Genomic DNA, 12,740 nt, shown 5'->3' on the forward strand with positions numbered 1-12,740 from the left:
TTTCTTGAGAAAGGCTTGTATCGCTATATACTTTCCTCTCAGGACTGCCTTTGCTGTGTCCCACAGATTTTGAACAGTTGTGTTTTCATTATCATTTGTTTCTATGATTTTTTTCAATTCTTCTTTAATTTCCTGGTTGACCCATTCATTCTTTAGTAGGATGCTCTTTAGCCTCCATGTATTTGGGTTCTTTCCAAATTTCCTCTAGTGATTGAGTTCTAGCTTCAGAGCATTGTAATCTGAAAATATGCAGGGAATGATCACAATCTGTTGGTACTGGTTGAGACCTGATTTGTGACCCAGGATGTGATCTATTCTGGAGAATGTTCCTTGTGCACTAGAGAAGAATGTGTATTCTGTTGCTTTGGGATGGAATGTCCTGAATATATCTGTGATGTCCATCTGGTTCAGTGTGTCATTTAAGAGTACACTGTATTCTTAATGCTTGTTCAAAACCTGTAGACATTATCTGAGCCATGTCAGTGGAAAGAAAAGGGAAGGAGTCTTGGAAATTTAGTGTCTGGAGACTTTTGCCCTTGCTTGAAGTCTCTTCTGGTTCAAGTTTGCCACGAATTTGAGGAAGACCTCAAAATTTGATTCTGACTTTGGTACTAACTAGCAAAAGGCAAAACTACTTAAACTTTTAATGTTATGTATGAATTTGTAACTTTGAAACACTAGTTTTTACATGTTTAAGACTGATTTATTTGAATAAGGCAATACCTCTGATTTTGAAATGAAAGCTGATAGCAAGAGCATAACCATAATATAATTCTTAGTTTAATTTTAGAGATTTTCTTAGTTGGGAATGCCATGTATGTAACACCTTTACCCACACTCCTCCCATCTCTTGTGGCTTTCTTATTGATCACAGTACTTCCTATGGTGGAGCCCATCATGACCCCAGAATTTTTCTTGAGTCACTGACCCTGGTAGCCATTCCAAAACATTTTTAAATTGTCACCAGATGAATCCTATTGGCCACCCCATTCCTAGGCTGACCTTTGTACAGACCAGACTCTACAAGTTAATGAGGAGGCCGTTCTGATGTGATTTATGGGGTCATTCAAAAGCACCAGAGTCTCAGTGAGGTGTGCCCTCTGAATTTTGGCTCTCTTGACCATTCAAGGGTTAGGGGTTTTTCTTATATCTTGATGCAGAAAAATCTCCTGTTAATAGATTATTTAGAATGTTTTCACTTTTATAAAGTTTGCTAGTACTCTTCAGTCCTATTTTTTGCCTTTTAAGTGGTTTTTGTAGTTCAAGGAGGTTTGGGTCTCTGAGATAGTTGTCCTCCTTCTATTACGTGTACTGCAGGCTTTGGGAGAAATCCTAGTTCTCACACCGTTACCCGGTTTAGATGATCTTGTAACAACTATGGGCTCCTCTTCCCTTTCCTTTAAATTTTGGGATTAGATTTTGACAGCTAAAGTATCTTTTATGTAATTCTATAATTTCCCCTGATTAGCCCATGTCAAATTAGGAGGGCAGGTGATGATCTCTCCCCTGTACTCCAGAGTTTTATGTCTGTATACTCAACATTTGCACTTAAATATCTAAAAGTCATCTCCCACTGAACAGGAGCAAAGTACAACTCCTGATTGTCAGACGTCGACACCCTCCCCTTTAGCTCAAATCTCTTTCTCCTCCCTTCTTCCGTATGGCAGTATTAGTGACCCTCAGTCTCCCAGGTGCTCAGGCCAGAACTGTGGAGTCATCCTAGATTCTTCTTTCGTTTACCTTGCATTTACTCCATTTACCAATCCTTTCATGTGCCCCTTCAAAATATGCCAGTAATCCCAGTACCTTCTTACCACCTTCAGACTGCTTTCTGGTCTGAGCCATCATTTCTCACATGGATTATTTTTATGCCTTCCTTACCAATGTTTCTGATTCCATGTTTGCCCTCTAGCCTGTTCTCCATTAAGAATCAGACTGTGTCACTCTCGTGCTCAGAACCCTCCACTGGCTTCCCATCTTAACCAGCATAAAAGTGAATGCATGTCCTTACCTTGTCTGGTCTAATCTGACCCCAGTGTCTCTCTGATGTCATCCTTTGCCACTTTCCTATCACTCACAATCCTCAGACACGCAGATCTTGTTGGTCCTCAAGTATACCAGGCCTGTCCCTTAGTTAGTGCCTTTGTACTTGCCAATTCTTCTCCCTCACCATTTTTCCTCCATGTATCTGAATGCTCTGTGACCTTTTCTTATTTCTAGCTCGGGTGTAACTTCACGATAAAGACCATCTTTGAAAACTCCTTGTAAAATAGCAACCTGCTCCTCCACTTCCCCATACCTCTCTTTTTCTCTTGTCATAGGCTTTTATGTCACCAGACTTATTCTTTATTTGCTATTTACTATTATTCCTTCTAAATTACAATGAAATTTCCATGTGATCAAAGACTATATCCATGGACCTAATCGGTACTCAGTGAATACTGTTGAATGAATGGATCTTTCCTTGCCATTTGTTAGATTCTTATTAGCAGTAACGAATCTGCAAGGAGTCCTTAAACCAGGAACTAGTTACAATGCTGTACCTGGTCAAGAGAGGTCTTGAAGAATAATGAGAGTAAAAGGTTTTTTTTCATGTATATAGGAGACATGCTTTTTATTTTTAAAGATTTGCCTCCCAAATTTCAATAAGGGCATGTTAAAGCTGCACAAAATTGAAATACTTTCTAATTTTAGGTATGAGGTAATTATTAAGGAACAAAAGCTTATCCTTTCAAAAATATAGTATAGTGGAATTATTCTTGGAAGAATTTCAAGTATTTTTTTTCTTTTGAACATTATTGTGATTACTATTTCAGAGTATTCTAAAACTACACATACAGTTTCTATGCCAATATTTTTTTTCTATCTAAGTGAAATGTTATATTCATGTATATTTTTTCATGCCATTCAATGTCGATATGTAGCATGTCTACTTAAATTTTAAAACTTACGTTCTTCTTTTAAGGCTCTTTATGCCCCAAATTAAATGTCACATTTGTAAGACCTGATGATGTCAGGTGTTTTCAACATTTCTGCAAGATAGTGCTCAAATTTGTTGTTTCAGTTTCAAAGATGAAGGATAGAGAATTCTTTGTTCAAGACTAGTTAGTCCACTTTAGAAACACTAGGACAATTTTTCTCAAACTTGTCTTTCCACCATTACCTTCATATATTTTTTTCCATATCCATATACCACTTACAAACCCTTATATTTTTATTTAATGTATTTAGTTAAATTGACACTGAAGCTAATTTTTATCTTTTTTAAAGAACAATAGTTCTTTTTAAGATTTTTTAAAAAATTTATTTGAGAGAGAGAGATTGATAGAGAGAGCATGAGAGGGGAGAAGGTCAGAGGGAGAAGCAGACTCCCCATGGAGCTGGGAGCCCAATACGGGACTTGATCCTGGGACTCCGAGACCATGACCCGAGCCGAAGGCAGTTGCTTAACCAACTGAGCCATGCAGGCGCCCTGAAGCTAATTTTTAAATCAAACATTATATCACTATCATAAGTGAAAACTGGTATAATTTGCTATAAATAGAATATAGCTTAAAAAATAAAATTGATGATAAAATACTTTTAAATTCTAACTAGATTCCCTCACCTGCTAGAGTAAGAGGCAGAAGCCTGTTCTCTGTTTTAAAAATGGAGACTTGCCAAAGTTAAAGATTGTTAACTTACTGTATTCAGAAGAATGAAAAGAGAATGGAAGGAAGAACAGTTTTCTTGTTGTGAGTTAGTGTGAACATGCCTTATTCCCTGTGCCCCAAATTCTCTTGGGAATTGGTTTGAATTCTATACTTTGAGAAACACTGCACTCAATACTATTCAAGAGCTAACATATGATTGTGCTGACTATTATTATTATTCAGTTCAGAAAACCATCCGTTTCCTGCAAAGCCATTGCGAGAGTCCCAGAGCCACCTTCTCACTGATTCTCAGTCTTGGACAGAGAGCAGCACAAACCCCGGAAAAGGCAAAGCTGGTAAGGGTGTGCTTACTTGGCTGTTTTAATAGATTTTATTTTTAAAAGGTGAAAGTAGTGCAGAAATTCCATCATATTACTTACAGAATCTTTCTTGCTTTGGAGTTGAACTCCCATGCTAAATGTAGAGTTATCTTTAGGAACTTCTGTTTTTAAAGTACTTTGATTAATGTCTATTAGCTGAAGATCATTTTTGTGAAAGATCCGCATTGCTTTTATCCCAGTTTAAGAAACAAATAGTTACTACTGCCTATTTAATAAAATGATGCAAATATACATATTTAATGGAAAATTGTAATCAACTCAGACAAAAGATTGAAAAATATCTAGTAAAAAAGATCTTAAATTATATGATTCCTTTACTTGAAGATTTCTTTCCAGTAAAGTTACTGCATAATTACCATAACTTTAGTTATTTCTTCAAACCCCCTCACATTTCTCTTGTTATTATTGTTGATTTTAATCTTTAATTCAGTCAGTATAGTTTATTGGCAAAGAAAAGGCAAGGCTTTGAAGTTAGACTGGATTTTAAATCCCAATTTGGACACTGAGTCAGTGTGTGATGTTTATAGTAACTACCCTCTTTTAGATGTAACTAGTTTCTTCCTTCCTCCTCCCTCCTTCCTTTCTTCCTTCCTTCCTTTCAACATTTTATTTATTTATTTGAGAGAGAGAGAGCACAAGTGGGGTTGGGGCAGAGAAAGAGAGAGAAGCAGGCTCCCCGCTAAGCAGGGACCCTCCCCCACCCCATGTGGGGCTCGAACCAGGACTCTGTGTGATCATACTTGCAGGTACATGTGTATATGTGTGGTGTCCCTATAATAAGTATAAAACCATACATCCATGATTAAGGCACTATTAGCCAGAAAATCTTCCCTTTATTTCTAGTTCTTTCTTCAAACTCTCTTCTAGTGCTGCCTGACTTTGACTCCCTGCACTTTATTTACTTTTTTAAAGATTTTATTTATTTGAGACAGCATGAGAGAGAGAGAGAGAGAGAACTTGAGCAGTGAGAAGGGCAAAAGGAAAGGGAGAAGCAGGCTCGGCTGGATACAGGGCTTGATTCGGGGCTTGATCCCTGGACCCTGGGATGAGGACCTGAGCCGAAGGCAGACAGTCAACTGACTGAGCCACCCAGGTGCCCCGGCTCCCTGCACTTTAAAGTGTTTTTTGTTTTATTTGAAATCTCTTTGTGATTTAGTGATAGTGAAAAATAGTCCTAAATAAAAATTCTAAAGTCATTAATTAATCTACAGTCACATTCTCCTAAAATACAGGCTTTCTTTAAAGAGTCTTGTTCTCAAGGAACATCCATGCCCTCCGAAGAGCGCCATGGTGTGGGTGTCCATAACTTCGTCTCTCTCGTCACCTTCAAATTTGCCATTCCGTCTTCCAATCTATGCGAAGGACTAGACATTGCCTAAATGAAAATTGATGCCGCCTACTAGCCCTTTGAATCTGTTCATTTCCTTGGAGGCAAAGAAGTGATGTATAGTTGGGGGTGAATTTTCGGGGGGTAGAAAGACAATGAGCTCCCTTTCTTTCAGAAGGAATTCATGTTACCTCGTATAGTTCTGCATTAACATAGAAGCGATTTCTTAGTTTCTGTGTGCTGTTAATCATTTGGCACGTTAGGTTAATTTTCTGTTACTTGGATGGATGAATTGAGAACTTATTTAAAGTTTAAAGAGTGCTACAAAAGAAGGAAGAGAAACATGAGAAGGGTGAGGTGAGAAAGGACTTAAAGATCAGTTTCAGGGGCGCCTGGGTGGCTCAGTGGGTTAAGCCGCTGCCTTCGGCTCAGGTCATGATTTCAGGGTCCTGGGATCGAGTCCCGCATTGGGCTCTCTGCTCAGCAGGGAGCCTGCTTCCCTCTCTCTCTCTCTCTGCCAGCCTCTCTGTCTACTTGTGATCTCTCTCTGTCAAATAAATAAATAAAATCTTTAAAAAAAAAAAAAAAGATCAGTTTCACCAGAATGACAGAGGGAAATGTAGAATTAGGAAGAGCACTCTATGATGATGTGAGGGTTGCCAGGTCCAATGTATCTTTCATGTTTTTGTTCACCCCTCCCACTCCCTTAAGTATATATTTTGTTTATTTGTTTGTTTGTTTATTTAGAGAGAGGCAGAGGAAGTGGCAGAGGGAGAGGGAGAGGGAGAATCCTAAGCAGGTTCCACGCGGATTCCCCACCTGGGGCTCGATCCCAGGACCCTGAGATCATGACCTGAGCTGAAATCAAGAGTCCAGTGCTTAACCAACTGAGCCATCCAGGCATCCCCTGTATATCTCTTTTTAAAGTGCCTTTTGTGACACTGGTAGTTGCCAACACTGTATCATATGTATGTGTGTGTTTCTGTGTGACCATCTTACAAACCTGTACTATGCGCAGGGCACCTTTGGAAGCAATATATTGGGGAGATTCAGGGATGGATAAACAAGTCTCTGCCTTATATTTGTTCGAAAGCAACACCTCCCCCACCCCCACAAACAAAATGCTAATTTTTGTTCTTTCTTGAAGGTATGAGCAATCCTGCATTAACCATGGAGAATGAGACTTAACTCTTCAAACAAAATAAATTCATACTTTATGAAAGTAAGATGTTTTTCCTTTATTGTCATGTTTTATACTTTTAACAGCTTTTCAGTTCTCTTAGGGCAAATAGGCTATAAATATTATTATTGATTTTTGAGTGACTGAAATTTTAAGATGTTTTAGTTCACCCTTGAAATCCTATTATTCTTGCTGGAGAACTCTGAATGTGGACCTAGCTTTGGGATTAGCTAGTGTGTAACATTAACTTGACAAATAACAGAAATAAGTTGATGAACAAAGTTCATTTTTATAGCAATACACTAAATGGCAAGGATTGTTCCTAAACTATTGAACTTTACATGATGATTTTCTTGTCATATGAAAGGACTTTGCAATTTTTTTTTTGTTTGTTTTTTTCTATCCTTTTGATATACAGTAGTTATAACCTTGACCATCTATCAGTAGAATCTCACTGGGTCTAAGTGGTGAAAGATAATTATATCTGTTAGTGCAAACCTCCCTCATCCCTATTTTTGGTTACAGTAGGACCCTGTAGCATGTATTATCCTTAAAATAACAAGGGTTCCAAATCATTTTCTTTAAGCCATAAATTTCTTTAAACCGGTTGCTCCAAATCAATTTAAATAATCTTTAAAAGATTATTTACTTATAAGCTTCCAGTCAATACAAAAAGAGCCCCTTTGGAACAAAGCCATAAGCATCCAAACAAGACAAACTGTATGTATTGTTAGCATAAACCCAGTGTAGAGTTGAACAGTAAAGTTATCAAGACAAATCTTTATTTATAAAACTTCAGTCTAGAATCCTAAAGTCTAAAGAAAGCAAGAGAGGGGAATCTAAAACAAAGTCTTTTGTGTCAAAGTGCTTCACCAAATCTGCTTTTTTTTTCTTTGTTTTTTAAACTATTTTAATCCCAAAATCTGTTTGTTTTTTAAATTTGTTTCTTTGTTTTGGTTTGGTTTTTATGAGTAGCTATGTGATAACTGCAAAATACTGATCTGGCAATTTGCCAGTTGACTGATGTTTTGGTTTTGGATGACTATATATGGTGGTGTATAGTAGATCAGACTAATCAAAACTATGGCTAGCATAGTGAAAATTTAATCTTAATTTGATAAATAGTGAAGAGAATATTACATTTCTGAAAGTAATTCTTAAAATGTAACTCTGAATACACAAATCTAAATCACTAATACCACAAGTAAACTATTTTGTAGAAATAATTCTATAAAGCATATAAGGTTTCATAAGATTTTTTTTCAGTATTTTGAATCATTAGTTCTAATTACCAATGTTTCTGAGGTCATATGTGTTAAATATTTTACAACTTTACAGAGTAATACGTGTGTAAGTCACACAGACTTCCCAGTATTTTGACACAAGACCAGTGTGGTTTGATGATCATTATTCTCAATACTTCATACAATACCAGACACATAGTTGGTTCTAAATAACCATTTTGTAAATAAGTGATAGAATAACATAATTAAAATTAAAAATCTCACAGAAACTTGATTTTATTACACATGAATATATGACATTAGTGGTCATAATAACCAAATGGCAGCATGAATCAGCTGTGGTGTAAAAAAATTTTGTGATTTTATGATGTAGTGTTTTTCATTCTATTGTCCTAACCAGTGACATTTAAATGTTTCTTTAAAAAATTGAATTTTCCCGGGGTGCCTGGGTGGCTCAGTGGGTTAAGCCGCTGCCTTCGGCTCAGGTCATGATCCCAGGTCCTGGGTTCGAGCCCCACATCGGGCTTTCTGCTCAGCAGGGAGCCTGCTTCCTCCTCTCTCTCTGCCTGCCTCTCTGCTTACTTGTGATTTCTCTCTGTCAAATAAATAAATAAAAATCTTTAAAAAAAAAAAATTGAATTTTCCCAAGGTAGCTACTATTCCTAATAGTTTTTAAAAGTTTCACAAATAGTTTTTTCTGCTTTACCTCGCAGACTTGCAATTCATTTGTTATATTATTATATATTATAGTAAATAATGTTACCTGATACTGATATGCTTAATTTAATTATATTACTGAATAGTTTCATATTCTCTTTTCTTTTTGAAGAACATTAGTAAATGACCTGTGGGCCTTTTATAAAATATTAGTTCATCATACTTCGCAGATAGTTATGTACCTAGACCCATAGCAGCACTTTTCTGTAAGTTACATTGTCTTTTCAGCCTTCCCTCCTACTCAAGTAAAAAATGCTGTGCTTGTACACACATTAAATTTCAAAATTATTTTCCTAAATCCCTATTCCAACTCAGTTGTCACTCCTAAATTCCTGCTGCCCTCGGACACATGCAGAAAGGAACACTTTTGGGGCCTCAAACCGGGAGCATCAGCATCAGCTGGGAGCTCAGTAGAAATGTATAATTTTGGACATAGACCTACTGAATCAGAATCTGCATTTTCTGCATTTTAACAAAATCCTCTGGTCTTGTAATATGCACATTACAGTTTGAGAAGCACTGATGTAGGGTTCTGTATTCAAGAGCATATCTGAGCTCTCTAGCCCAGAAAACAATTTTGAACAAGGAATGTTATTCAACAAACATTGAATGAATTGGTTTAGTTTTTTTGTTTGCTTGTTTTTTGTAGTTAACACAATAGTTTCATGATTTTTGTTTCATTTCAAGGTTCCAGTGCTGTGTAAGTGGAAGGAAGAGGCTTCCCACAGGAAGGCACCATTGGCCTGTTGCTCCCATTTCCCTTTGGCTGGATGTGCAGAATATGAATTGGTTAGTTCTAAGCTGTTGCATAAAAAACATAACATTTTTTAACCCAATATACAGATTGTTTCAACTAACATGAATTCCTGTTAAATATTAGGAGTAATTAAAGTTTATGAATCAAGGGCAGAAATACCTTCTATCATAAAACCTTGGAATAAAGTCATGGGCTAATTTTCACCCAAATATTTGGGTAGTGCAATGTATCCACATAAAAAGCCCTTTAATCATCTGATTTTCTGATTCAGAAAATTGAGCCTATTAAGATATTGAAAGTTAAAAGATTTCAAATTACAGTATAATGACAGCTTTATTAGTTACCTGGGAGGTGGAGGTAGCATATCAGACTTGTTCATTCCCTTTCTTGTGACTCCAACCCCAGACTGAGTGAACTATAATGACTATGAATTCATTATAAATTTTAAGTGGCCTACAGTTGAAAATTACCACCATTTTTGTCAGACTTTAGTCTAATTCTAGCCTTTGTTCACTGCTGGAAAAGAAGTATGATCATTGAAGCCTGAGCTCACTGATAAGTAACTAGCTAGCAAATTTTTATCACAACTAATACATTACAATTATATCCAAAATATTTTTCATCTCTTCTGATCTTCTTAAATTGAGGGAAGATCTATAAAAACAATTATGAAGATTGATTTATAATGTTCTTTTTTTTTGCCAGTCTGGCTTTTTTTAAAGTCTCAGTTTTTTTTTTTAGGTTATTTGTTCTCTTGAACATAGCAAAAATAATGAATTTGTTCACAATTCTTAATGGGCCAATAGATTAATCCTCCATTGGTATCTGTATTATCTCTGTGTCCCGTCATCAGAAGTATGACAGTTAAACTTCATAGTTCTTCAAATACTTAAGGTTAAATTATGCAAATCATTAAAAGAAATCATGTACTTTTAGAAATTTAGTTCAATATGAACTAAATGGTGTGCTGTTTGGAAATTGAATTTAAGGTAAACTAAAGTGGTGTGTTTGTTGATGCCAAAATGTACGGCTTCAGTAAATATACTAGGAAGCTCTTGTGCCTTGTATGCACTATTTGAAAAAGTTTTTTTTTTTTTTTTTTTTGAGTGGAGTGTAAATTTTGTAAATGTTAGAGATTAGAATAAGCTTTAAACATTTTTTGGTACTGATTTTGAGAATTTAAAGCAGATTATCTTTTACAACTTACACAGCTAAGGAACTGGTATTTAATCGAAAAGAAAATGATATTAAACTTTTCAAAATCTGAATTAGACAAAAATGCAACACATGATAGACTAGTAGACCAGAGGATAATGGAGTAAACAAGATCCTTGCAAATATTCATTCTTTCTAAAAATGTAAAGTTTTATATTTAAATGAGTTTGTGGAAGAATCAATGTCAGCCAAATCCATTTTATAGATCATTTGAGTGTAATTCTTTGAATAATAGGATGGCACTCTTTTCAGATTTTTTTTATTTTTTTTTAAAGCTAAAGACATTGATCTGACAATCTGTTTCAGGAACTCTTGGAAGATATGATGCATTTTTACTTTTTACTTTTAAAGCATTTTTTGGTCATCATTTTTTTATTACCTGAAGTGCCATATTGGAACCTATAGCTACTGCTGGAAGTCTTAAGGGCGACAGCATCACGTGATGTATTAAGAATTATATGCAGCCAGGTTATTTCAAAGCACAGTACTATAGCCATTTTGTGGACAGGATTCTGTGACGTGTTCTTTCTCATCAAAAATAGAAGGAAAAAAAAGGGGGTGTTTTATTCCTTACCTTGCTAGAGTACTGTTAAATTTTTCCGTTAGGTCTTTTGTGTAATTATTGAAATATATGAGTCAGTACACATTAGAATCAGACTCAAAACAATTTTTTTTACAAATAAGTTTTTTTCCATTAAGTTGTAATGGTTCCCTTTTTGTTTTCATACAGTGGGTAATCTTTCAAGTGTTTTTTTGTTTGTTTTTAATCTAGGTGGTTATCATTTTTAGAGGTGATGGCCTATCTCACTAGATATGCAGTACGTAGTTTACCTGAGTGAATAAAGCATCAAATAGACCTACATTTTGTACATATTTATAAAATTACCTTAAAAACATTTTAAACATTTTGTTTTAAAAATTTTAATTGTTCAACTCAAACCCGAAGACACTTATACTTCAGCTATCCTGAGACTCCATTTAGCTGATAATTTTAATTTTTTCCTGTTTTAAAAAATGCTACCATATAGGTAAAATTTTTAAGAATTTTTTTAAATGTTGTACAAATACTTCATATACTGTAGTTAACTATTTGCCGCTGTGCAGTGAAAAGAGGGTTTGTATTTTCAAAGATAAACTTATTGCATCTAAATACAATGATGGGACATTTAAGGCAGTGCTTATCCATGAATTCCCTCCTGTTCTACCATAATAAAGTCTGGTTGATCACCTTTATTAGCTGTCTATATGAAATTTGCCTTTGCACTGACAATCAAAATCACTTTAAAGATACACTTACTTCTCCTAATAGTCTACCAGAGTTACTACAGACAAAATTGATCTACAACCTGGTCAGAACACAGGTCTTCTGAGATAAGTATGTGTCGGTAAAATGATTCTGAGGACAATTAGAAACAGACTGTGACCTTGAGTACACGGTGTTCAACTGATAAATGGGGAATATGGCATGTTTGACAATAATTACGTTCTTTAGAGAAATCAAATACAACGGAGTTATAGAACGTGTTCTTAAAAAGTGAAGGCAGTAGTCATGTGTCATGCTTCGTGAAAACATTGTTACTCCATTATAATATAAACTAGCAGATATTCCCTATTTTGACTTACATGTGTCCCACAATACAATGTTGCGTTTATTTCCATCCTCAGAAAAAGAGGATGTAAGAGGATTTTCTACCATAATGCAGCCTAGGTAACTAAGAGCTCATCCTTTAATTGTTCTTACACCAACAAAAAGTTAAGATAGGGCTGCTTGGGCAATGCCAAACAAATCACTTTGCAGCTTTTTCTCATGGCTGGAAAGGGACCGCAAAAAAGACAACTGGTGACAATGCCCAAAGGTAGATCTTTGTTCTTGTTTGTAGCCAGGATTCAGTATTTGTTAGCTTACTGTTGCGGGAAAAATGTGTTAAGATGAATCATCTTTTGACTTACTCCTGAGCACCATCGAAACCAAAGGGGGTCTTTTGATAAGTGATTTTAAGCTCTGGTTTATGCTATGTAAAGGAGCTCCTCATTACCCAGACACTAGCTTATGATTTATAAAAACTATCCTTCGTGTTGCATCTTCCAGGGAAGGTTTTACTACAGAGTAAGGCGCTCTCCTGACCTGAATTTATTAATACTTAACAGTTCTTGTTTGACAGATAAAGGTGCTTAATGGAGAAAAAGAAAAAAATCATGCTCCAGAGTAGAATTCTGTTGATGCCGAATTAAAAAATTGATTATCACAGAAAGCTTCAGTTCTTCTG

General features: G+C 35.7%; 1 protein-coding gene across 1 annotated transcript in view; it reads left to right on the top strand.

Moving 5' to 3' along the window:
* Positions 1–11,706, top strand: part of ZDHHC2 (zinc finger DHHC-type palmitoyltransferase 2) — a 73,728-nt gene extending 62,022 nt beyond the window's left edge. Inside the window, exons 11-13 of the mRNA XM_047716145.1 lie at positions 3,876–3,988; positions 6,508–6,582; positions 9,189–11,706. Coding sequence (XP_047572101.1) covers positions 3,876–3,988; positions 6,508–6,548 — 154 coding nt within the window. The 3' untranslated portion in view covers positions 6,549–6,582; positions 9,189–11,706. The remainder of the gene's footprint in view (positions 1–3,875; positions 3,989–6,507; positions 6,583–9,188) is intronic.
* Positions 11,707–12,740: the final 1,034 nt, after the last annotated feature.

Source organism: Lutra lutra, chromosome 2 (genome assembly GCF_902655055.1).
Source record: "Lutra lutra chromosome 2, mLutLut1.2, whole genome shotgun sequence".
NCBI lineage: Eukaryota > Metazoa > Chordata > Mammalia > Carnivora > Mustelidae > Lutra > Lutra lutra.